This window comes from Poecilia formosa, unplaced genomic scaffold (assembly GCF_000485575.1).
Source record: "Poecilia formosa unplaced genomic scaffold, Poecilia_formosa-5.1.2 Scaffold230, whole genome shotgun sequence".
Taxonomy (NCBI): Eukaryota; Metazoa; Chordata; class Actinopteri; order Cyprinodontiformes; family Poeciliidae; genus Poecilia; species Poecilia formosa.
Window position 1 is genome coordinate 271,777 of NW_006800169.1, and position 26,797 is coordinate 298,573.

At 38.7% G+C, this 26,797-nt stretch overlaps 1 protein-coding gene across 6 annotated transcripts; it reads right to left on the bottom strand.

Annotated features, from left to right (window-relative positions):
• Window positions 1–259: 259 nt before the first annotated feature.
• Window positions 260–25,575, bottom strand: LOC103149505 (probable cation-transporting ATPase 13A3). 6 transcript variants are annotated; one of them, XM_007568706.2, is made up of 32 exons: window positions 25,070–25,566; window positions 22,844–22,913; window positions 21,909–22,082; window positions 21,079–21,243; window positions 20,898–20,968; window positions 19,301–19,384; window positions 19,114–19,183; window positions 18,875–19,009; window positions 18,634–18,706; window positions 18,429–18,560; window positions 17,361–17,528; window positions 17,116–17,273; window positions 15,696–15,884; window positions 15,259–15,320; window positions 15,036–15,186; window positions 14,799–14,921; window positions 12,980–13,130; window positions 12,707–12,827; window positions 11,428–11,552; window positions 11,177–11,340; window positions 9,352–9,450; window positions 9,159–9,238; window positions 9,016–9,058; window positions 7,949–8,058; window positions 7,214–7,310; window positions 7,062–7,134; window positions 6,771–6,948; window positions 4,842–5,026; window positions 4,635–4,723; window positions 3,471–3,551; window positions 3,134–3,229; window positions 260–1,070 (listed from the first exon to the last, which is right to left on the bottom strand). In XM_007568706.2, exons 2-32 carry the CDS (start codon window positions 22,895–22,897, stop codon window positions 888–890), a joined length of 3,684 nt encoding a protein of 1,227 aa, XP_007568768.1. In that variant the 5' UTR covers window positions 22,898–22,913; window positions 25,070–25,566; the 3' UTR covers window positions 260–887. The 6 variants fall into 6 exon arrangements, with proteins under 6 accessions (XP_007568768.1, XP_007568767.1, XP_016535508.1 ...); XM_007568705.2 differs by having other exon boundaries at window positions 21,073–21,243; window positions 25,070–25,565; XM_016680022.1 differs by lacking the exon at window positions 3,134–3,229 and having other exon boundaries at window positions 21,073–21,243; window positions 25,070–25,573.
• Between the last annotated feature and the right edge of the window lie 1,222 nt (window positions 25,576–26,797).

Below are 26,797 nucleotides of genomic sequence, written 5' to 3' on the forward strand. Positions count from 1 at the left end.
AACTCTCCAATTTGACTGAATTAAAGAATTCTGCCGTAAAGAGTGAATCACAACTCTTTTACAGTCATGTAAAAGGTTAATCAGCAGTTCTTGAAGGCTGTTGTTGCCTCTTTAGGTAAAACAAGCTGTGTTTCTATTGACTGTATAGTTACACAGTTTGACATTTGGAAAATAGTTTAGCTTAATGGAAACACGGCACTTTTTTACTGAAATTGTTTTATTTTTGCAAAACTGCAGTGGAAACACCTTTTTTTTTTTGCATCATAGAAGTCACATGATCAACAACCAGATGTTCCCATCGGCGCAAACCATGAAGAAGAAGTCAACAGGAAGTAGTCGGAGGATGATGGCGAGGAATAATTTTTAATGACTTACCGGATGAACAAACATATTCACATGCGATTTTAATTGCATTTGTTACTTAATGGAAACACCGCAACTGCAAAATTGTGTTTGTTTTTTTAATTAGGGGAATATCGACAAAGTTTTGCGCAACCCAGATCAGGCAGTTCGTAGGCTCAGGAGTAATTTACCTTTTACATAAGTATGTTGAACATTTTGTATTTTCTCAGGTTATCTTTGTCTGTTTGGTGATCTGAAACATGTAACTGTGACAACAAAAGAGATTAAATCTGTATGAGGGCAAACGGTATGCTCGTCATTTCTGCACTCATTAGAACGTTCAAGTATGATTCATGACAGTTGCTCCATAGCATTAGCATTAGCATACAAGGCTCCAAAAATGGAAAGACCTCTGGCTCAACCCAGGATTCAGAGTTTAGTTCACTTTGATATGGTGGGTAAGAATGAAGGACATCAAGTAGGAGACCGTGTGTGTGTGTTAGTCTGTATCAGTAGGACATGTCAGGCTCCGCCCCCTGCAGGGATCAGAGAGTCGCAGAGATGTGGGGCTGTGCTTCAGCAGCGTACGTGACAGTAGAGGGTTTGGGGGGCCAGTCAGCGTCCTCCTGCAGCTCCAGGGCCAGGTGCCTGTACAGAACCTTCGGCGGCTTGTTCCTCTGACAGAACAACCGGGACAGGAACAACGCGCCCCAGCTGTCATTAGCAACCTGTCAACATCAACACCAATAAAAATCTAGGAGTCAAAGCATCACTTCAGTGACTAGCTAGTGATGTGGATATTTAACTAACAAAAAGATGCAGAATTCTATGTTTTTTAATGAGAATCACAATAAACACATTCCTGAAATTCTGAATTTGTTTATAAAGCTATTTTTAAGAGGATTCTGCTACATTTTCATCATCATAGTAAGTTTCCAAAAAAAAAAGAAAAGCATGTAATATGTTACACCATTGTCTTGTGCATCTACGCTGCAAAAACACAGTCTTAATAGATATGTTTGCTCTAGTTTCTTGTGCAAATATCTTAGTACACTTGAAATGAGACAAAAGTAACTTAAAAGTGACTTTTTAGCAAGCCATAGAAACTTATGTTGATAATTTCTTAAATAATTGAAATAACAAGTGTTATTTACTTGTTATAACAATGAAACAGATTCTTTCAGTGTTATCAATGAAATAATCTTCCTGTGGAAGTACGACTTTTTTATCAATATTAAAGAATGACTTACTGAAAATAAGCTTTTATATCTCACTCAAAAATGAATTGTGTCAGTTTTGTCTTATTTCAAGTGTACTAAGACATCTCCACCACAAAGTAGACCAAAAATACCAAGTAAGACTTTGTGTTTTTGCAGTGTATAAATAAATGGCTTGAGGTAAATATTGCTCCAGCATTCAACATACATAAAGCGTTGAAAATAGAGATATACATACACTTCATATAGAAACAACTATTTTTTCTTACTGTCTAATAAAAACAAATTAAACTTTAATGTTCTAGATCAGATTTAATATTCATTTCTTCAAATTAGGAAGTTTGCACACACTCATATTGCTCTGTGTTTAAACAGTTTGAGAAAGTCCAGGTGATGATGTCATGGCTTTATAAGCTTCTGCTAGGTACAGTTAAAAGGTTGAGTTAAACTGGGACAATCATGACAAAATATTTTAAGGTAACAACTTAAACAAAGCCATCATGGAAGAAAAAGCCATGAAACAGCCAAGACATCAGGATGACAGCTGTGGGCACACTTCTGCTAGTCCTTTAATGTGCTAATAGCAGAGCTAACTTTTTGTCTAACATTTTTGCTAACTTTGAAAACGCTTAGCGCATGTAGCTTCTTCACAAACAAATCTTTCCAGATAAAGTGCTAATTTACTTGGCTGTTTTGTTAACTTTCATTTGAATAAAGTTCGACATCTGTGTTGACGTGTTTGTTATTGACTGTTATGAATTCTTAAAGTGGTAAGACATTTATATTTACGCTCTTATTTTGAAGTGGGTGAAGACTGCTTACGCAGCCTGAGTTACACAGAAGGATTCAGCCAAAATTCAGCAAACTACTGTGAAAAGCTTGAACTAAGTCATTCAGTAAAAATATCAATTCTACCAAATACTAAGAAAATATGAAAATATGTAAAGCTACGAATTAATACTCTCAAAAAAAATTCTCTTGCATTTGGGAAAAAGACAGAATTTCAGTAACTAACTGAAAACAGAACATGTTTGGTCTGCTTTAATATAAGACTTGAAAAATAAAAAGGCTACATTTTTATAAACATTTAGTTGCTCTTTCTGCACTAATGAAGATCTGCTCACCTACAAAAAGTTCAGTGATTGAAATCTGGCCTATTTTCTGACTTATTTGGATTGTAATTATTTGACCACTTTGGGCACCCGTAGGCTCTGTAACGAGCGCTGAGCTTTCAGTATCAGATGGTCAGGCAGGAAAAAGAAATGTCGTCACAGTAGCAGACCTTCGATCCCAATACCAGGCACTATCCAAATGTTGACGAATCAAGAGCAACACACATGGGTCACATATGTGACAGGTCTTCATGCTTCGCCAAATGTGCAAACTTGTCTTCACATTTAAACCCACTAAAACGAGATTTTCATATATACTGAACCACCATGCGTATCAAGAAAAGACAGATAGCAGTTTTAGGAGTGAAAGAGCTAGAGTTAAGTACAAGGTGCTATCTAAACAGTGAGACTGAATGAAGCAGATTTTAGTAAGAGAGAGAGGGGAAAAAAAGGCTTCCCAACCTGTGGTGTGTCGCCAGAGGAGGACTCTCTGGGGCCATTGGCCCCCTGACTTCCTCTGAAAACAAGCCTCCACAAGATGATGTCAACGATCAAAATCTACGGGAGATTTCAGGGGAGGGGAACTTCAAGAGTCGGCTAATCATCAGGATCGAGTTACAGCACCAGAAAAACGGCAAGTGTCACAAATTTAAAAGATGTAATCAACGTATTTCATTCATTAAGAAGCAATTGTGCAGCTACAAGCAAGATTTTGGTAAAGAAAAAAAAAATTCAATGCATGCAAATCGCACTTTGCAGATTGAGGCAGATCGGTCAGAGACAGGATGTGATGTCGTACCTCCAACATGAAAGACACGATGGCATTCACTGCAATAATGATGACCAGAGTAACACGCCAGTCATGTGGAACACACACGATCTGATGGGGGGAGGGGGGGCACGATGAGCAGTGCAGAAAGCATCACACAAAAGGCTTTTTCTCACAACTGGTCACTTTACTTTAAAGCTGCACTATGTAACTTTTATTTTAAAAAATCTTTTTTTTTTTACATTTTTATTAAAACTGTCACCACATAGTGACAGTTTGTTATGAGAGAGATAATCTGTGAAAAGATCAATCTCCTCCATATTCTCCCTGAGCAGCTATCACCGTCTGATAAATGCACCAAAAACAACCAATCACAGTCAGGAGGAGGGGCTTAGAGCTGTCAATCATCCTCATGCCCTCGCTGCTAAACGTGCTAATGTCAGAGAAACAACTTTTTTTTACAGGAAAATTGCTTATCCACCGTCCACAGCAGACATGCTAACTAGTGTAGCATTCACTACAGGCTTTGCTAGCTGCAGCATAGCAAAGAGCAAGGGGGATGAGCAGCGCCACACGGAGGATGACTGACACCTGTTTCCTTCCTCTGATTGAGTGTTTCTAGTTTTTGTTTTTGTTTTTATTTTTAATATAAATTAGTGCACAGAGAACAAACATTACAGACCAAAGAAAATTGTGCAAAAATGATTTTATTATCTTTAAATGTCTTATTTTCGTACTCTCTAATATCCCTGGATTAACCTAGGGCCACAGATATTTTGAGTAGAAGTGAAAAAGAGAGACAAAAAAAGAATAACAAAATAGATAATTAAATTAATAAGAGTATGTACCAAGACTAACAGGTTAAATAAATAAAGGATAACTAAAGAACACTTTCTGGTCTAATTGTCAGACTGTGATTGTTTCTAGTTAACACTGGGAGAAGATAGAGGAGTTCGGATCTTTTCACAGATTGTGTCTCATAGCATACTCTCACGAAATAGTGACAGTTTCAACAAATATGTAAAAAAACAAAGTTATTAAATTTACATGCTGCAGCTTTAAACAAGCTTTTTTTAAAAAAATGAATGGTGTATCTATGGCATTCTTTTATCATCTATTAGCATGCAACTACCAACTAAGCAGTGTCTTAAATTTACACCCAGAATTAATGAAAAAGTAGTCAAAAATATTTACCTCTAGAAAGTTATCGATAGCAGAGATGGGGTACAGCATGATGAAGAGGAGAAAAGAGTAGAGACTGACACAGGACAGCATGAACGGCCCTTATGGAAGATTTTTAAAAAAGAGAGAGACGTTCAGATGGTATTTTTGTGTTTGCTTTGACTTCACTGATCACAAAGGTAACATATTAGGAAAGGCGCCTTGCTGCAACTGGCTTACAGTTCTTGTAACTCGGCTGCCTGAAGGGCTTCCCTTTGGCAAAAACTATAGCCACGGCTAAATATTGGAAGGACGACACGTAGAAGAGGGACGTGTTCTCGTAGTTGCGGATGTTTTTGTGGTCGTGAGAGGTTGTTCCGTTGTGGCGGTCGGAGAAGCTGCTGGCTCGGGAGACGTTACAGACGCTGCAGGACAGAGGGAACGCAAAAGAATAAATAAATAAACTGATTCTGATTCTGAAATAAAATAAGTCCTTGAAATCAAAATGCTTCATGCAGAGACTCAATTAAAAATTTTAATCAAACTAATTGCAAGGTCACGTTTTAATCAAAAATTATATATTGACAAATTATGTAACATTTTCAATCCACAAACTCTTATTGCTTCATATTTTTTTGAATAAATAGACATATAAAGATATTTATTGTTGTTTAGGTTTTTCACCCATCAGATTGGTGAAAAGTGCTATTATACTCCTTCAGACTGCATCCTGATCATTCACAGAACTTCTTTGAAAGAAAAATCCTTATTTTGAAATGTTTGTGCTGCTAAATGTTTACCACTGAGATGCTGTTTTAGGCTAGAAAAGCCTTATTGATAGGCTAACTCCTTTTAGCACAATAGTCTTTTCCAGTGTCCCATTAGATTGTTTCTTGTAGATAAGATGCCCCCCGAGTCGGGCCAAGGTGAGGAAGTCTCAACTTATATCAAATTCCTTCAGATTTTGTGTCCATGTCCTTGTAGCTGGCCATTTTAGACAAGGCTCTGGATAATCAGGTATTATTCGGAGAAACATAGAATATTTTTTTGCAAAACATGAAAATCATATATAGTTCAATTGTCCTTCCACCTCACAAAAGTGTGTTTATCTATCATGTAGAACAACATACAGCTAAAAATGAAGAGCCCACTGCACTGATCCCCATTGAAAACCTCCTGGTTATTCAACCAAATATTGATTTCTGATCTCTTCCTGAGTTAAAACATTAGGATTGTTGTTTCTAACTGAATATTAACTTGTTTTTGTGCATAATTTGAGGGTCTGAACGCACTGCCTTTTTGTCGTTATTTTGACCATTTCTCGTTTTCTGCAAATAAATATAAAATTTTTGCTTGGTATTTTGGAGACAGTAGTTCATAGAATAAAACATGTTCATTTTACGCAAATGTTGCACTCACAAAACAGACAGGCGTCCTTCTTCTGTTTCGGCAACTTTATTTGCCCTACGCTGTGTTTCTTTTTTTGGAATTGCTCTTCTCAGAAGCAGCCGGGCACAGAAGCACAGACGCAAAACTGTAACCAAGTTTCTTGTTTAAGAGCTACAACGTCACAACTGACCAACTGACACACCTCTGCTACCCACCAAAACAGTGACGCAGCCGCAGCTCAGATTCTGTAATGCTTCTGTGGCTGAACAAAAACAACTGGGCAAATATTAAATAAATGAATGGAGTGTGTTATCCATAAAAAAGTAATAATTTAAATAAAATACTTCTAGGATGTAACACCAACATATACCTACAAAAAGTCAAATCAGACAAATGGATCATTTTTAGCGGTCTCTTCATTTTACAGAGCTGTAAGTTATAATTTGTGGTTGCAAATGTAGCAAAAAATCCTTTCAACCAGTTTTGACACAATCGGAAGGACTTCAATGTCCTACAATTTCTTACGCCACATATAAAATATCTTGATCTTTCTTGTCATGGAACAAGCAAAAAAAAAATAATTATTTTAAACTTTAAAAAATTAGGACAAGTCTGGTTCAATCTAGGAAAAGATGAGAGAAAAGAAGGATGAACCAAGACTTTTGGACCTCAAACTCAGGACTTGAAAAAAAGCCAAGGTATCGGTCCTGATGCTGCTGCGGTCGGCCTGAACGGCCTGACCGGTGAAGCCATCGGTGTCCCACAGTGACGGTGACTCACTCTGACTGAGGCGTCCATGTCTCGTACCAGCTCTGCTGTTGCACCAAGTAGAAAGTCAAGACCTGGAAGGCCAGGCAGGTGAGGATCTGGGTCAGAACCGAGCAGAGCAGCGGGCCCGAGATCAGACTGGACGGAGGACGCTGCCTCACCAGATCCTTCCACGCTGGGTTCAGACTCACTGAAGACAGGCAAAACAAAAAACAAAACACACACACAAACACACACACACACAGGCATCACCAGAATGACCTCCGGTGACTGACAACCCGTCCAGCTGATAATGGAACTCACTTGTGAAGGCGATGATGAGAATGATGACGAGGTCAATGAAGAGAAACTGGAAGTCTCCCAAGTTGCTGAGGATCTGCGTTAACAAAAAAGTTAAAACTGCGCAAATAAAAAGGAGAAGACACAGAAAAAAAAGAGATCAGTGGAGTATTTACCCAGTAAAGCAAAATGACACTGATGTACTGGATGATGCTGTAGAGAGCCATGAACTTAAAGACGCAGAACGACGTGATGAGGGCGGCTCGTCCCTCCCTTTGGAGAACAAACATTCAGACTTTCACATTGTCAACTAAAATTATTTTATCATTTTCACTAAATGAAGAATTTTAATCTCATGGGAAATGTGTAGTTTTCCATCAGACACTAAATAGGGACACACTGATCCACTTTTTCCACTTTCGATACAAATACAGAGATTTGAGGTTTTTGTATCAGCCGATACTGATCCGATACAGAAGAATCGTGCTGAATTGACTTATTACAAATTAATTTGATAACTTTGCATCAGTACAATATACGTAAATACACCAACAGCTTCACAAGCTTGGACAAACATGTAAAAAATAACTCTCATTTGTTCAGTCAGAGCAATTAGGAGGCTAACAGCCAATGGAAAATAAATGATAAAGAAACTGAAAATGATAAAAACAACAGGTTGACTATTTTGGTCAAACATGTAAAAATAAACTGCAACAAACTTTCTTTCAAATGGTTTAGAAAGTGCAATTAGGAATTCTAAATATAATGTAAAATAGATAAGTGTGATGTCGCTAATATCAGATCGGTGCATCTCTATCAGACACCAGGAAAAAGGTGTGAAAAGTTGGACCTGTTGCTACGTGTCACTTTGCTCATCGACGCTCCAGGTCAGGACCTGGTCTTCACCATACCTGATGAGGTTGGGGACACAGGAGATGTTGGAGGTGGAGGAAGTGAAGGGAGAGGCGACCGACGCCTCCAGCTCAGACAGAGAAATCCCACTGTGTGCTCTTTTCAGGGCCTGAGAGGGAAACGCCTTCAGTTACTCTGAGACAGGCGACAGCAGCGCATTTGAAGCTACGATTAGAATCGGCCAAGTCATACGTGTTGCTGCGTCATATCAGCATCGCAACAGTAGAAACATATGACCTGAGATGTAAACACTAAATGAACAATAACAGGTTTCTTTACAGTTTTAACAAAAATTACTTTTACAGAAAAGGAAGAAAACCTTTTGGGACGGTCTCTGTTCCCCTTTTAGGGCCAATATCAACATTTAAACACTGTTTTATATCAGAATATTCTTGTTCCATTTTTTTTTTACAACAGAGTACTCATTTTTAAGATAATTTGTTTTTCTAAATTGCAAGGATAAAAACAATAACATTATGAGAATAAAGTCATATGAAAATAAGGTCCAAATAATACTAGAAAAAAAGTCCTAATAAGGTAACAATAAAATCATATTACCAGAATAAAGTGTTTATAATACGAGAATAAAGTATGCAGCAGACGAATAAAGCCATCTGCTGCAGAGGAATACATACTTTTGCAAGATGCAGAAAAAACTGTCATCTAAACTCTAGTACTGAATATTTCCTACAACTATATTAATATGATTTTTTAATGTTATATTTTAGCATTTCTTTGTTTATCCTGTGTGTTTTTAATGTGCTGTGTATTTCAGTTTTCTCCTTTTTGATTCTGTTTGATCTACTTAGTGTTCTGTTTGTAATTTTACTTGATTCCTGTAAAGTATCTTTGAGTGTTTGGAAAATTGCCATATATTTTAAATTAAAGTATTATTATTATTAATATTAATAATAATAATAATAATAATAATAATAATAAGTTTGTGGTGTGGTGCATATTACCATTATGTTTCTACCTGAGCTGTCTGAGTAACATCCCATCATATTTCACATGAAAAATGAACTGATTTGCCAACGCACCAGCAGTTTAGAGAACCCAAACTTACCCCACAGTCATTGGCGCCATCGCCACACATTCCAACAATGTAGCTGGAAAGTAAACAGAGTGGATGAAGCTGCAGCAGTGAAAACAGATGGAAATGAGCCAAAGAGCAGCTGCAGCAGCAGCAGCAAAATCAGAGAGGCTCACTCAATGCCCTGCAGGATCTCCACCAGCTGGGTCTTCTGGTCTGGCGCCATGCGGGCGAACACGGTGGCTCTTAGAGCGAGCTGCAACGCACCCATGTGGGAGGAAAATGTCATTACAACTACAGAAGCGAATAAGCAAAACATACTTTGTGTGGATCATGTGGACATGTCAACGTGCAAAAATGAGAAAGTACCTTCTGTATTAGCTGAGGAAAGTGTTCTGTGATAACAGCAAAGGCTCTACCGTTCAGAGCAAAGTGATACATCTCATCCTCCACGAGGATCTGTGCACCCTGAGGGAGATAGTTCACAGTGTGGACAAACTGATGATTTCACCTCATTTCATCTCACATTATTATACCATTGTAAAACATAATTAAATCAGGAACAACACAAAACAATTCAATACTGATTTAAGTATTTACATTAGAGATGAAAATGTTCTGTTCTTTATTTTATGTTACATTTTTATGTCAACCAGAAGAGGAGCACAGCTATTATCAAAGCTAAAGTTACCATTATAGGTATATGATCTGTTCTCCACAGTGGGAGAAAACACTTATTGTCAGTTTCCACAAGCATCTGATAGCTAAATATCTAAACAAGTTAAATCATCAACTGAAAACTGCTCACTGTACTAATAGGTTATCTTTGTCTAAAATTTGCTTGATGATCTGTGACAAACAGAACCAATTCGTACTTTTTCACTGCGCTGTAGATCTGAGAAGCTCGCTGTCACAGGATAGTAACTTTAGCAGCAGAAAGCTGTTAAAAACTAGTAAAAACTGAGTCCCCAGTGGGGGGAGGGGTGGGTGGGTTAAGTATTTGCTTTGGGGAGACACCTGCACAAATACTATGACATCATGGAAGAGTGAAAAGCAGAAAGTCCTGCAGAGATCTGTGAGCTGGTAATGATGTAGAAATCTTAGGATTAACTTCATTTGGTTGCTCCTTACTTAATATGTGTTGGAAAAAATAAAATAAAATAAAAAAAATTATCATTTTGATTGTTGAATTGTTTTTGATCTTGAGGAAAAAAATTGCGTACGTGTGTTAGACAGTGAAAGTCTTTCAATATCTTCCTGGAAACTTTTTTATGAAATAGCCAAAAGAAATATTTATAAACGTTGACAGGTTACTAGCTGTGGTGGGAACACTTCAACTAAACCGCTAATGCCCTAATTTTTCATGTAACACTTTAGCACATTTGCTAACTTTAAAAACATTGAGTGCACTTAGCTTGCCCTAAATTAATTTTCCTGGATAAATTCTAAAAGCACTAATTTATTTAGCTGTTTTGTAAACTTTCAGATAAAAGTTCGACATCTGTGCTGAGGTTTTGGTTATCAGCTAAGAACCTTTCAGGCTGTTACGTTTATATTCCTGCTCTTCATTTGGAAGCTGTTTAGCTCCATTTTGTCTCCTAACTTTGTGTCTCTTTTCTCCCCAAATAACTTTATTCCAAACAAGAAACATGCAGGAACAATAAAACATACAACAGGGAACAAGAACAAGATATAAACATAAATACAATATCTAAGGGCATTATGGAACATGTAAGTTGCAATGTCAACTAAATTTATTGCAAAGGATTGTAGTCTTTCAATAGCAGATAAGATTTGAAATAAAGTTAGCGCCTTAGCATTAGCTTCTGAAAATATACCTTGTTGGTGTAATGCCTTAGCGTTAGCAGAACTAATGTTTATTATTAGTACTTTAGGGTTTGCACAGCTAACCTTTTAGTTAGCGGTGCCCATCACTGGCTAACAGACAAACCAGTGGTGGTTTGTCTGTTAGCCAGAGATATCAATCAATCAATCAAAGCTTGATTGAGATATCAATCTTTTTGATAAAAGATTGATATCAAATTCCTGCCTTCTTATGTTCTTTTTCTGTAAAACAGTAATCATTATTATAGAAAATAATGTGTCTTAATCATGCCTTAATCATTACTTAGGGAGGTAACTCTTTTTCTCTTAATGACTCCAACCTAGCATTCTTCAAAACCTCCAGGCTCACCTGATCGTCCCTGGCAGTCTGAGCGAGGTTCTCCACATAACGCCACGTGATGCAGGGGGGACAGGAGTCTCTGGGGGGCGCAGCATCAGCGACGATGACGTTCTCGTGTGGACGGATCATGCCGCAGTCTCGAGCCACAGAGATAGCTGTCAGGATGTTGTCCCCTGATAGAGAAAACCCGTCAGAAAGAGGGTGTCAGCGCAGACCGGCGTTATCCCTGATGAACGGACGTCTTCACGGACCGGAGATACCTGTGACCATCAGAGTGCGGATGTTAGCCCTCCGGAGCTCAGTCAGAACTCCGGCCGTCTCCTGTTTGATTTTGTTCTGCATAACGATCAACCCAAGGAACTCCATGTCGGTCTCTATCAGATCCCTGAAAAAAAAAAAAAAAACACAAACCGAACACCTGTTTGACAGTAATATCAGAGTAACCGCAAACAGAAACATTGAGTCGTTGAAATTCAAATTCAAATGAAAAATACTTTATTTTTCCAAAAAGGAAATTAAATAAGGTGTTTAGAGAATGCTAAATAAAATGTTTCTGCTTAGAGATGTATGATATATCAGCAGCGTCACTGGTATCGGACGATATTAGTCATTTAGTAATATATCGGTATTGGTCCTATAAAATATTAACAACCGATATTAATTTGGTTTTTGATCATGTGGTGCTTGTTTGGTCATGTGACAGTGAGAGTGGTTGATTGTTTTAAGGTGCCAGAGGTGTAGTGAGATACATAAATTATACAATATCGATAAACATCGGCTGTCGGCCATAACAACAATGTTTACAGGGATATTGAAATTGGCCCAAATTTTCATATTAGTTCTGCTACAAGCGTAGGGTTGGGCATTTATTTTTGATTTATTGTTGCCATGATAAATTCCAGCTAATGATACTTAAAACCCCACAAAATGGTCCGTATTCTCAGGACTGTTACTTTTGCGGTTTTCTCTATATTTGTTCAAGAAAACTATCAATACATATGAATTAATTTAAAAATATGATTAAATGCAGTTACTGCATGTAGTTTAGTGATATAAATCAGACATCTTTCTGTGACTGGAGTCCTAAAGAATGCCTATTTATGTGGCTCTGATTGCTGTGTCATGTCGTCACAGCCATATGGTTACCTAAAATAAAAGTAATAAATAGTTCTTATCCTCAGTTTTATCGTTATCACAATAACACCATAAAATATTGTGATAAAACTTTAAGTCCATATCGCCAAGCGTTGTACTAGCTGCACGTCTTCTGAGGCATTTCTTCACTAGCGTTTCACAGCTGGAGGTTAAAAGTTTTGCTGAATGGAATAAAATCCCCAAATAACACATTGAAGTTTGTGGTTGTGACGTAACATAAAGTTTACGCAGCGTGAAAGTCGTATTTGCTTGTAGAAGAGACGGGAGAACATCAGGGTCAGAGTTTAAACATTAACAGTGGAGATGTGAGCAGACAGATTCAGAATCCAGGTGGGAGCTAGCGCAGGCACTGCCAACGCTTTTTATCTGGGATTAGTGACGTACCTGCTGAGCGTCTGGACTTTGTGCCAGGACAGTTTGGACTCCAGCTGTCGGTGTGCCAATGCGATCACCCTGAAGCCCTGCCTGGTGTAGCTCTCCAGAGTCTCAGTGAAACTCTGTGGGACTGAAGGGAAGAACAGGCTGGGATCAGAGCGGTCTGGATGCACCAGGGCCCTGGATGAAGCACCAAGCCATTCTGCTGCCACTTTCTTGCTATTATTATAAAGAAGACAAAAAAGGAGAGAATGTCTTCACCCCAAAAGAAGAAAGCCTGACCTGAGTTTGGTTTGCAAAGGCCAGCCACGACCTCCGGTGCCCCCTTCAGGAAGGCTTCCATGTGTTTGTCCCCCAGCCTTCTGACCACCACGCTCATCCTCTGCAGCACCGAGGAGAAGGGGAACTGTCGCACTATGCCCATCTCACAGGACTGGGGAGACAACATTAATAAAAACTTTAAAATGTTCATTTTCTCCATGTCCACAACACCGTGTTAGGGCCATTGTAGATACAAAAAGGAGAAAATTTCCACCAAAAATTCAGAAATTTTGAGATTAAGCTCAGAAATCTTCTAGAGAAAAATTCTGAGCATCAAAAGTCGAAAATCTGCTATAAATTAATCAATCGCGTTTATTTGTATAGCACATTTCAGCAATAAGACAGTTCCAAGAGTTTTACATTAAAGCGCTTTGCTAGAAAAAAAAAAACTCAGAAATTTTAAGATTCATCTCAGAAATTTCCTAGAAAACAAGTTGGAAATGTTTGAGTTTGAAATGTTACAAATTTGCTAGAAAAAACTAGTTGAGGAAGAAACCTGAACATTTTCAACTTCTGAAATTTGGAAATTTCCAAGTATTTTTTTCTGGAATTAGAAATGATGTTGATGGAATTTCTAGAATAAATCTAAAAACTTCTGAGTTTTTTGGCAGAAATGTGCTCCTAACTTTGTTTCTATCAACAATGACTCTGATTGGTTGTCATAGAGACCGCTACTTTTACAGCCCCCTGCAAACCTATTCATCCTCCTAAGCGATTTTCACATTTTATTCCCCACAAACTGACGTTACAGTCAGAACCATCAGATTTAATGTAGGAAACATTAAATCTGGTTGGTTTTCTACTTTTTTTAAAACTAAAACTCAGAATATTCTAACAGCCTTTCTGCCTGGATCAACTCTGGCTACCTTCACTGGAATTGCTGAAGGAAAAGAAATCCCACATCATGATGCAGCCACTTCCGTGTTTAACTGTGGTGATGATCAGTGTTTTGGTCAGAGATCAGTTTTGATTTAATCAGTTTTTGTAACCCACACACACAACTCTGAAAGCATTCCCAAAAATGCGTATGGCAACATTTCAACTGGATTTCACTGCAAAAAAATAAAATCTTAAGTGGTTTTTGGCCTAGTTTCGTCTGGATATATCTTAGGTCACTTGAAATAAGACAAGTCTAACTTACAAGTAAATATTATAGGAGCCTATTTTAAGTCAATAGTTCTTGAATATTAATAAAAAGTTGTAGTTTCACAAGCAGATTTTGTTAATTTAACAACATGTTTCCCATTTTATAAATAAAACAATCAACCAATGGAACTGCTACTGTTTATCAATATACAAGAATTATTGACTTAAAACAAGCTGGAAAGCTACATGTAAGTTAATTTTGTCACATTTTAAATGCACCAAGATATTTGCAGTAGAAACTAGATAAAAAATACTTGGTAATATTTTGTGTTTTTGCAGTGTTCTTCACAGTGCAGCTGGACTCAGACGCTAATTAAATTACAAGCGGATTTATTTACTGGTTTCATGATTCTGAAGGAATCCAGTTCCAGTTCCACTGGATTTTATTCAGAAGCATCACAGTAGAAGAGACCCAACTACAAATGCACGCCACAAAAAAATTGTTCATGTTTTTTTTTTATATTTTAAAGAAAAAGAAAAAAAACATGAACAATTTTCCTTCTACTTCACAATTACGCCCTACTTTGTGCTGATCTGTTGAATAAAATCCTGATCAAATCTGCTGAAGCTTGTTGTTATGTGACAGAATATTCTGTCTTACACTAATATGGAAGTGGACACGCTGGACATGTACCGTGTTCTGGACCTGTGACTGGCTCTGACTGTCTCCAGTGACGGCTCGCCTTGGAGGTCGAACCACTGTGGGCATCAGCGGATTGTGAAGTGCAGTTTCTTCTTCTGTCGGCTCCTCTAAGACCTAAAGAGGAAATAAAAAAATCCATAAATATTTCTTTGGAGAAACAGACTAACCCTGCTGTGGGAAACAGAAACATATTCAAACCGTTTCTGTCTGAAGCAACTTTTTACTTACCCAGCATGTGGCGGCAAACATCTTCAGATCTAAAGGGTCTCCGGAGAGCTCTCCCTCTATTTTGGTGAGAGAGTGACACGTTGCCATGCAGGCCATGAAGGTGCTCTTCACCAAGCGCTCCTCGACTGGGCCCGGCTCCGGAGCAACAAAGCTGCAGACGCAAGTCAAGGAGTTCTGCGTTCGTTTTTAGGGAGGAAATGAGAGCGAGAGATATTTCCTCTACCTGCCATGTTCTGCTCTATGGATGCCCCATAGGTCCAAACCGTCCTCAGTGAGGGTGCCAGTCTGCAGCATAAATACAGCTAAATGCAGCTAAAGCACCAACCAGAACATTTCAGTCAGGATCTTTGCTTCACTCTTAAACTGCTTCCTTTTCATGAGATCATTTTTAGAACTTCAAAAATACAAAATATTTACCAAGTATTTTTGGTCTGGTTTATAGTGCAAATATCTTAGTACACTTGAAATAAGACAAAACTAACTTTCAAGTAACTTTTCAGCTTGTTTTAAGTCAATAATTCTTAAAAATTGGTCTTTTTTTAAAAAAAAAAAAGTACCAGTTCTAAGCAGACTGTTTCACTAACAACATGGTAAAGGTTTTGATACAACTGAAAAAAATCTGCTAGTGAAATGTGAAGTTGTCTTGTTGCTGTGGATTACCTTGTCAAAGCAGACCAGGTTAAGCTGGCCGCACATGTTGATCCTCTGAGGACTGATGCAAAAGATGCCGACGCGCTTCAGACGCCGCTGTGCGTACACGATGCCGGCTGTCATGGCCGCCGGTAAGGCCGGCGGAACGGTGATGGTGATGATGTCCAGAGACTCGATGATGATGGTTTTAGCTGAAACCTGCATGTTTTGGAGAAACCGTCAATGAAAACTACAAATTCCACATTTAGAGACATACCTAGTACAGGCATGGAAAAAGCCTTCAAGGGGCATTACTACCTGTTTTACAGCTATATAGTACCAATTTATAGCAAAATCATGTAATTATGTTACCTTCAGATGTTGTCATATATCAAATATAACTTAAAAGAAATTTGATTTTGTAAGATAACTCCTTGAAATTGGGTCTCTGTCTCTTTAAAATCTCCTGCTCTTTCTGAAACTCCGCCTTCAGGAAGTCAACACAACATGGCTCCTCTATTAACCCTTTTACAAGGTTTTCACCAGCGTTGCACTGAGAAGTAGCTCCTATATTGAGCTCATTAGGCACACAGTTCCACCAGGTTTTTGCTAATTGCTGCTGGCTAGTCTGAAGGAGCTGATGGGGGAGTTGCGGTGGGAGATTAAAGGATTTCTCAAACATGCATGAAAGAATCAAAGCAGCACTCCAGGTATGTTTTTGAAGAGGGAATAATATTATAACAAGAAGTAACGCTTAAAAAAGTCAATTTTACATCTTACTGACCCTTTAATGGGGAGAATCCATTTTAAGAAATAATTGTTACCACAAAATGCCCACAGACCCAAATACACAAAATATAACAGAGGAAATTAATTTCCTTTAAACTCTTTAGAAGCCGATCGGAGTTTGTAGGAACTTTTAATTAGTAACCCATGGCCTCCTTTTTCCCAGGGGAATGCAAATAAAGTGGGACATATATTTACGTTGCCATCTCACATTGAGAACAAAGGAAGGGAGGCAAATCAATCTCTAAAACTCACTGATAGGACAGTTGCAGATAGGAGCAACATTGCTTAACACTTATGCAAGAAAAGAGTCTATTCTGTCCTACTATCACAAAGATAAACATGCACTAAACTCAGCTGGGAGACTGGTGTTTGGGTGTATTGTCTTACATTACTTGGGAAAAGGACTCAAAACAACACTGTCGTTTATGCCAATAACTTCTGTTACAATTTATCGTCCAGCAACATTTGTTATCACACAGCTAATATTGGTGAAAAACTATTTACTCATGTGGTATTTCCCCCCGACTCCCAACTGTATAAATGTACAAATTAAAGGTTGGATTTTCTACACTTTTTCATTTGAATTCATGCAACATAATGCGTTTCCACGTCTTTACGCTGAGAAACATGATAAGACCCTGCAGAGCAGCAGCAGTGGGACCTTGTTCATGATGCTGAGGACGATGGTGTAGATGAAGCCGATGCCCGCCACACCAACCAGACACAGCAGGAAGAGGTAGGCGTCCCGGTACAGCCTGAAGTCTGTGGGCTTAGGGTAGAGGATGGAGCGCACCAGCTGGCCCTTCTCTGTACTGAAGCCTGTGTGGGGGTTAGGTGGAGGGAAGTCGTTGAGATTGTTGTCATTTTTGCATTTTAATGATGAACATTTTTATGCGCATGCCTCACCTGTTCGGATCACCACGGCCTTCACCAGCTCGCCGGTGTAGAAGCGGGTCTGGATGACGTGGGTTCCACAGAACAGTGTGTGTCTCTTGTGTTCCTCCATGCTGTATCTCCTTGCAGCCTCGTCGCCCGAACTGGGCAGACTGGTTTTGGTCACTGGAACGCTTTCGCCTGCGGAAAGAAGGTATGTGGAGAGATACCCAGTGAAAGCCAAGTTTCAATGGATTTTTTTTCTTTTTAGCTCAAACTGCAGCACTTAGGATGCCATTACTAGAAAATAATTATCAGAATATCACCACAGATCAAGAACAAATGAAGATTTTAAAGGGGCAGAATTATGTAAAATTGACTTTTTGAGTTTGACATCATGCTCACTCAGTCATATCTGTCTCATTTCCAGAGCTGGGTAGAGTATCAAAAACTGTACTCAAGTAAGAAAAGCACTACTTCAACATGTTTTCACTCAAGTAAAAGTAAAAAGTAACCATCCAAGAAATGACTCAAGTTAGAGTAAAAAAGTATTTGGTGAAAAGGCGACTGAACTAATCAAAGCATCAATCATTTAACATTTAAAACTGACATCATCAGACAAACCAAAATATAAAGTTTTGTGGACATTTTGGTATTTTAAAGACCAGAATGAAAATAACTCATAAAAATAGCATAAATAGGAAATAAGAAAATCATTCATAAGGAACATTTTTGCTAAATCTATTTATTTTCATATAAAACTTATGAAACTTTAATAAAAGCTGCAGGTGTGTCTGTGTCCAGTGAATTTTTTGGTTAAAACATGTTTGTGTTTTCATTCAGTGGATAGAGAATCCAGAAATTTTACTCAAGTAAGAGTAAAAATGCTTCATGATAAAATTACTCAAGTAAAAGTAAAAAAAAACAAAACAAAAAAAACGTATTTACTAAAAATGCCCCTAAAAGTACATTTATTTTACAAACCTACTTAAGTAAATGTAACTGAGTAAATGTAACTCTGCAAAACTCTTTTTTTAAATAAAAGTTACATACTGCACCTTTAAAACTTAAAAGAACCTGAAGCCCAGCAAGCATCCACACCTGTCAGCATGCTCTCGTTCACAACGCAGGTCCCCTGGAAAAGCACGGCGTCACACGGCATCACCATCCCATTGGCCGGGATGGCGATGACATCACCGGGTACGAGCTCCGTCGACATGGCCTGTTCTGTGTCTGAGACGGACACAACAGTGAGCGAGGAGAGCAGGTACTCCAGCAGCGACGTGCGGCAGAACGTCAAACATGCCTTTGTCTCCTCTGCACACCGACACTCGCACCACGCTGTGAGACGCCACCATGTCGTGTAGCATCACGTATTGCTGCAGAACAGTCAGAAGGGAGATTTACTTGGCAATTAAAAAAAAAAAAAGGAAATGGTCACATGACTATCAGTATTCTAATGACAAACATTATGTGTAGAAATCTAGAAAAGACAAACAAACTGAACATATTCTTCTCCGGTCAGCATTCACTCGTCTATGCCTCACCTTCCTAATGGTGTACAATGAAGTAGCTATGGATATGACTGACATGAAAACGATGGCTGTGGCGTAATAGTAGTAGTCTTCGATGCTCCACAGAACAACACTGAAGAGCTGGAAGACGTAGAAAGGATTCAGCACCTGGTGGGAAATAACAGAGAAATAAAAACCTTCTGGAAATGTTGGAAGCAGAGTTAATTAAAGTTGGAGTGTTAAAGGAAGAGGCGCAGGTTTTACACACTCACCTCCTTGATGAGAAGCTTGAACAGAGAGGGGACTTTCACAGCGATCTCATTCTCCCCGAAAAACAACCTCCTGAAAGAATGTTTGAGATTTTTTTTTTTGTACTTTGTCACCAGTAAATTTGCGTGAATTGACATCTTTTTCAACAAAAATTAAAAAATAAAACAAAACTCTAATGCAGAGAGGTACCTGTAGTCCTGCAGTGCTTTGGTCAGCCCATGGCTGTGTTCGGAGTGGATGTGGGCACAGCTCACCTTCATATCCTCCAGGCCTCTAGAGGAGCACAGAGTTTTATCTTCTATTGTCGTGTGGACAGCTCTTCCACTCATAACAACTTCAGGGGCCTCATGTATAAACCATGCACAGATCCACATCAGCTACACACTAAAACACGCTGGCTGTCTTCTTCAAACCAAAACCTGGATGTGTGCTGTCTGAACCAAACTTTGGATCAAAAATTGTGACCCAGTATGTTGGATTAGAGAAGAGACCAGAAAGAGCCTCATCGTTCTTCACAGAGTAACATTTGAGATGCTACATTTCACCAAACCTCTTCCACAGGATGAAAGAAGAAATGGTTAGATGGTAAATTATCGTTTCATAACCATATTGATCTCAGAGGGGTACATTAATGACTTCAGTTCATGCTAGTGAACCTGTTAATTCACTTAAAGGGAACCTATTGTTTTTGAATGTTTTTGAACCTTCATTTGGTTCTGTACTGCTTTTAGTAGCAATAAAAAAAGAAGAAAAAAAAAACATCCAATCATTTTCTGGGTATAAGTTCATGTGTTTTTGTTGTCTGGAAAACGAGCTGTTTTTAAAACCTCTCAATTGTGGCGTCACAATTGGCAGGCACTGATATATATGTTAACTAGCAACCCAAACTAAGCTGGTCAGCTGGTTTTATCATTGTACAATGGCTGCTGGAAAAGACAAGTGCAAATATTGGGTTGGGGGTCGTGGTCATTTGCATAAAAGTGATAGAGACCTAAAACAGTTCATTCTGAGACGAGTTCATAATAAGCAGGATGAGGAGGTGAAATCTCACTTTATGAGAATGATACAAAAAATGTAACGATCCTAAATTGTACAGCCTGTAATCATATCCTAACTTGTTTAAAATGAAGCATGATGTGTCGCCCTTAAAAGGAAAGTATTATGTAAAGATTACTTTTTTGAGCTTCACATCATCTTATAAAGTTATTCCCTCATAAAAAAAAAAAAACATGCCTGGAGAGTTGCTTTGATTCTTTCATGCATGTTTGAGAAATCCTTTAATCTCCCCTGGCAACTATTCAGGTTTGCAAAACGTTTGCTAAAACCTAGCGCCTCACAGAGCACCTCTCCTCCCCACGACTCCCCCACTCAGCTCCTTCAGACTAGCCAGCAGCAATTAGCAAACACCTAGTGGAACTGGTCGCCTCCTGAGCTCATTATATGAACTATTTCTCAGTCCAGCTGTCAGAAGAACGCTTGTAAGCGGCTGAAAGGATAACATCTGACCAAATCATCCTGATGGAGAAGAGAGAAAGGCTCTCCAGAAACTTCAAGAACAGCTTTGGTGTCTGAATTTGTGTCCTTGAAACATGATAATATTTAACTTTATTTTTCAACACAATATTTAATATTAAACAATTTCAGCAGAACTGTAATTATGGGCTCAACTGTATGCAACTGTAGACAAGTTGTGCTATCACTCCATAAGTAGAAATTTAGTTCATGTTAGTGGTTTATTATCTCAATATAAGGCAATATAGGTGAAATGGCAGTGGGGACCACTTACTGATAGAATTCAAAGTTCTGGATGGCATCATTCCAGTAGTATCTAAAGCTGTGGTGTGTGAAGTATTGTATCTAAGGGGGAAAGGAGACTGAGGTGACCCGAGGCCGAATGCTTTGTCATTATGTTCCACAATAATAAAGTCCATATAAGTAAAAACACATGTAATGTAATGTACCCAAACCTGCTGCTCCTGGGGAAGCTGTTCATCGGGAACAGAGCAGACCTGATGACCGAAGTCTCCATTTGGGAGCTGACCTCTGGGTTTTACATCCAGATCCTCGAAGGGCTTCCTGCCTGGAGCCAGCATTCTGTGGACTCTGACTCGAAACCACTGCCTGAACTCGTCCTTCAAAGTTCACCCAGAAAAGACATTTCTCAAAGCTGCAGTATGTTGTAACTTTTATTTAAAAAAAAAAAAGAAAAAGTTTATTACATATTTGATAAAACTGTCACCATGTTGTGACAGTTAGCTACGAGACAGATAATCTGAAAAGTTAAATCTCGTTCACCTCCAACCTGAATTATTATTGCCGTCTGAAGAAATGCACCGCTCCAGGACTAAACAACCAATCAGAGCCAGAAGGAGGGGCTTAGCACTGTCTATAATCCTCATCTATGTGCCACTAAATGTGCTAATGGCAGAGAAACAACAGCAAAGCTGTTTATTCGCCTTAATTGGTGACTATGCTAACTTGGGATTCATGATACGCTGTGCTAGCTGTAGTGGTAGAGAGGGGCAGAGGAGCTTGATTTTTTCACAGATTATCTGTCTCATACTGTCCTCTCATGACATGGTGACAGTTTCAACAAATATGGAAAAAAATATATTTTAATTAATAAAAGTTACATACTAGAGCTTTAACATTTGCTGTTCAAATTAATCAACATGCAGAATATACACAAATCAGGTGTTTTCAACTCTTCCCATGTTTTGATCGTATGAAAACAAGGGCAAACAGGTCATAAATAAATTATCAAAGTTCATTGCTTAATGTTGGTTTTGTTTTGCACCTTGGTTCTGAGAAGCAGGGTGTGTGCATCGCTCAGAGACGTGTGTGTGCATGTCCCCTTGACGCCCCACTCTGGCAGCCAGTAGAGCAGCAGCAGGAGGAGACCCCCAGAGCAAACCGCACCCACCCCAACCAGGACCAGCTTCCACAGACAGGGCCGGTAGCCGCTGACTTCCTGCACACACACACGCGCACACACACACGTTTCTGCTGAAATGCTTCACAGCCAAATGCACCACCGTGTTTTTAAAAGAAGTGTTATGTGAACAACCAAAAAATATCAAGTTTCTATGATATATATATATTTTTATGTACAAGTGAATAACACTATGGCAGGTATTGTAATATTATTATGAGCATTTAAATTGGGGATATTTGTTTCATTTCATTCATATTGTATTTTTAATGACAACAGAAGAAAAACACCAATCACCATCTTGGTTGACAAATATTTAAGCAGGAATCCCAGCAGTTACATATAGATGAACAGTGAACAGTTCACTGTATCTGTGCTTTAACGTTGTGAAGAAATGGCCAAGGAACAGTTTTACAGGTTTGTATCTTCAGATGGGACTGAGGTTTATGAAATCACAAATCGTAGAAACTTTATAAGTAACAAAATAAAGGTTATCAATGTTTTCACTGACAGCAAATAATGTGTCTCAATTGAACCTGAACCTCAATCATGTATTCATAATAATACACAGTTGAAATCAGATATTGAATAAAGAAAGATCTGACACTAAATCAAACTTAACTCTTCCCTTGTTTTAGATCAGTTAGGATTAGCAACATTATTTCTATTTGATAAACTTAAAAATAATCTAAGAATAATGGAGTTTACAGATATCTGGAGTCAAATATATCGTCACAATTTCTAACTTTACTATAACACAGGAATATTGTCTGAACAATAAACAAAACAGTTGTATTTACCATCTCATCCTCCAGACCCTGGTTGATTATTTTTACATCTTCTCTTGTCTTCATTTTGTCAGCCTAACATCTGCAAAGGAAATATAAATATGTGAGGATGAATCAATTTTATTCATTACAGAGACAAAATTTTAACTTTCTCTAATTATCATTAAAACATAATCTCTTACCAAGAGCATAAAATAGATTACATTTAATTCAATTCACTTTATTTATGGAGAGCCAATTCACAACATGAGTCATAATTCAATCATGTAGATTGATTCAAAGTCATTTACATACACTTCAAATTCTAGTTATTAAAATATGCAGTGAAGTTCAATTTATATTTTGTAAAACGCCAACTCGTGTCTTTGGCTTTGCAGCAATACCTGACACTGAGCAGCAGAAAGGAAAACTCCCCTTTAACATGAAGAAGTCTCCTAATACTTCAGAAATACACCTCATTTATGTCATAAATTAAAAATCTCAGCCTGGATACTTTTGCTTATTTTAATTGTACGCAGCTTTTTAAATGTCCAGCGAGTAAATGTTTTTGCCCATTCATTCATAACAACTGGTACTTCTGATATCTAGCAAGTTATTTTCGCAATTTACCATCTATTAAAAGAGCGCTCCTCAGATTAAGCTCACTCCCTGCTATGGCGGGAATGAAGTTACCATAATAAACCAATATTGGCTGGAAAGGGCAACACCTCCCCTTTCAGAAACCGTTGGTTTTTTTCAGCTAGTGCAAAGTGTAGCAGAATCAGGGTACTACAAATATGGCTGGATCGTTACCGCTACGTTTAGGACTTAAATGGTTAAAAACTTTAGCAACAAAACTTGAATAAAGATGATGTCAGTCAGACATTAACTATGAGTCGTTGGAAGACATAAACAGAAGGAAGGGAAGCAAATAAATCACTATGTCCCTCACAGATAGGAAACACAGCATGAAAGAAAGAGTCTCTAAGACTTGGAGGCCGAGCAGAAAAATTATTAAGACACTCAGGTCAGTTTGACTTCAAAATCCTCCAACATTCTACCAAAACAAGAACTGTGTGACCAGATGGATCCTGTTCTGTGGAAAAACCTGTGACTTTACATTATCTGCATCTCCATGACGACAACCTCACTTAAACTTTTATTGACACTGTTGTGCAATGTGACTGCCGTGGTGTTAACCAGCGATCCAGTGGAATATAGGTTGTAATACGTCTGAACCTTGGCACCATGTACACATGTTCACACTCTGTAACAGCTTTACCAACAATAACGTCTGATCCACCGGCAGCCCGGCTCTTTGAAGCACTCAGAATTACCCAGTTCAGATCCTTCACAGCGCCCTGCAGAGTGTTAATGCATCACGTGAAACCATTCACAATTTGTCTCTTCATAACCACAAACCCATTGTACTTTAATCAGTTTTTAAGTGGCTTTTGGTATAGTTTTTCACCAATAAAAACTAAAAAGTGTTTTGTATACATTGCAAAAACCACAAAGTATTTTTGTCCAGTTTCTTGTGCAAATATCTTAGTACACTTGAAATAAAACAAAACTTACTTATTGATACCATATTAATAATGATATTATCAATATTTTTGGATTGATCCACCCACCTCTACTTTGCAGATTAGGTAGAAGATAAAAGCTACAGGTAACTCTTTATTCTCCAAGAGTAATATTAAGCAACACTCTACAGACCCACCACCACGGCTCCTTGCTGAGGGGAAGATGCACCCATGCACTGGGGAAGGGAGGGAAAGGATGGGGGTATGTTGACAAAAATCACTACAGCGTGGCTGTCACAAACGAAACACTTCAGCTCAGAGGAAAGAATGCAAGAATGCTGAGCTGACATAAACCCATTCACACAGAGCCAAGAGTTCAGCTGCGATAGGAACTCAGATTAGAGGATTACTGCAAATATCTGAAAGGCCAAGTAAGTGGACTCCAACGCAGAACGCAAACGATGCAGAAATAAAAAAGTAAATAGCAGAATACTTTGTTTATTTTCAGTCAGGTTGTCGATCCCATAAGAAAAGCTCTTGCACAATCAAAACAAGAACATTGCATTTTGTACCATGGATTACAGAAAATCATTCAAGTTTCAAGTTTCAGATAAAGTTAGAATGTGATTTTTTTCTTTTCTTTTTTTTTTCTTTTCTTTTTTTATCAATAGTCTACAACACCTTAAATTCCAGAATTTAACTAAAAACGTTTCCACTCGCGGTGGAGACTTACCGACGCCTCCTTTCTTTGTCAACAAATCAGCTGCTGCATGCTTGTGAGTCCGGATCGTCGCTTTGGAAAAACTCCGCGGACCCGCAGATCTGACAGCGTGCGGTCGCGGCACACGGTGCGTGGAGACAGGAAGGTCCCAGTCCACGCCGATCTTTCAGAAGGAAGTGGGGGAAACAGGATGTGAAGTCATCACGGGGGACACCGTGTGTGTGTGTGTGGGGGTGTGTGTGTGTGTGTGTGTGTGTGTTTTAGGGTTGAGTTTCTGGAAGTTTAAACAAATCGTTGCACGGCAGCGGCATGTCCATGTGTCCACGCAGCAGGTATTCAGTGGACACATTCAAGACTCGGGGAAACTACGGCAAACCGAGTGGACATTTAGTCCAACAACCTCCCCATTATGTGGCTGCTTCTTTACCCAATGCAAAACAATACTGGTATTTTGCAAGTACTACTAATACATAAGAAATTAATTCTGCGTAAAAGTGCAATATTTCTTGCACTTTCAGAAAATTAAGTGATATATTCCAGTTTTAATGATTATCGCATAGAGACAATGAAAACCCAAAATTCTGTGTCTCAAAAAATTTGAATGATGTTAAAAAACTCATTAATGGAAACTCCTGCTGTCACATCCCAAACAGCTTTAACTAAAAACACAAAAGCCAGAGGTTTCCCAAGCTACCTTTCACTCTAGGTCAGAAAGACACAATCATAGTGAAGACTGCTGACTTGACACCTGACACCCTTCACAAGAAGGATAAGCCACAAAACGTCATTGCTGAAGGAGGAGGATGCTCATAAAGTTCTGTGTGCAACCATTTTAACAGAAAACAGAGCGGAAGTTAAGAAGTGGGGAAACCCACTTCTTTGCACCAAAAACAGGGAGTACCGCAGCTTGGAACGGACTGTCAAGCCAAATCCATTCCATAGGAGCCACCACAGACATGTGAAATACTAGACACAAAAGTTCCTTTCCCGCGAAAGCCACTCCGGAACCAGAGACGATGTCTTACTTCGGCTAAGGAGAAAAGAAACTGGACTGTTGCACAATGGTCCAGAGTCCTATATGAAAGTAAATTCTGCATTTCATTTACAAATCGAGGTCGAGTGTGGAGGAAGAGTGGAGAGACACAGAAAGTCCAGTGTAAAGTTTCTATAGTGAGTGACGGTTTGGGGTGCCATGTCATTGCTGATGTTGTGTCCTCTGGGTTTTCTGAAGTCTATTGTCAAAAATGCCAAAAGCTGCTTCAGTGACCATCATATATCTGCTCTTGATTGGCCAGAAAACTCTTCTGACTTCAACCCCAGAGAAAATCTATGGGCTGTTGTCGAGAAGAAGACAAGAGATGCCAGACCCAACAAGGAAGATGATCGCCTCTATACCACGGTGCGTCAATGCAGGAATTCATGCAACAGGAGGTCCAACCAAGTATTGATATTTTGTCTCATGCTTCAGAGTTTGTACCTTGTTTCTACAAGTGTCCTCCACTAAATCCTGCAGGTGGACATATAAAAAAGTTGCTGTAAATGAAGTTTTTGGAAAGAGGAAAGTAACAAAGACCTCCAACTAGGTCAGAGAGTCCCAGTGAAAGGTGACAGAGTCGAGTTCTGATGGTCTGCATCAAGGCGTATCTTGAATTTTCTGAAAGTTGCTCAGTAGGTGAAGCTTTGCCTCATTTTGAAAGAATCCAGCAAGAGAATGTTAAAGAAATTTACAAGAATGTCATA

What these genes read in the sequence shown, in the direction of transcription:
- LOC103149505 (XM_007568705.2), bottom strand. Translation starts at nt 22,897, where the DNA reads ATGAAGACAAGAGAAGATGTAAAAATAATCAACCAGGGTCTGGAGGAT. An exon ending in CAGAACTTTGAATTCTATCA is followed by an intron (nt 19,385 to 20,897) that starts GTAAGTGGTCCC and finishes GTGCTCCTCTAG; the next exon opens with AGGCCTGGAGGATATGAAGG. An exon ending in TTCCTCAGCTAATACAGAAG is followed by an intron (nt 9,239 to 9,351) that starts GTACTTTCTCAT and finishes GGTGCGTTGCAG; the next exon opens with CTCGCTCTAAGAGCCACCGT.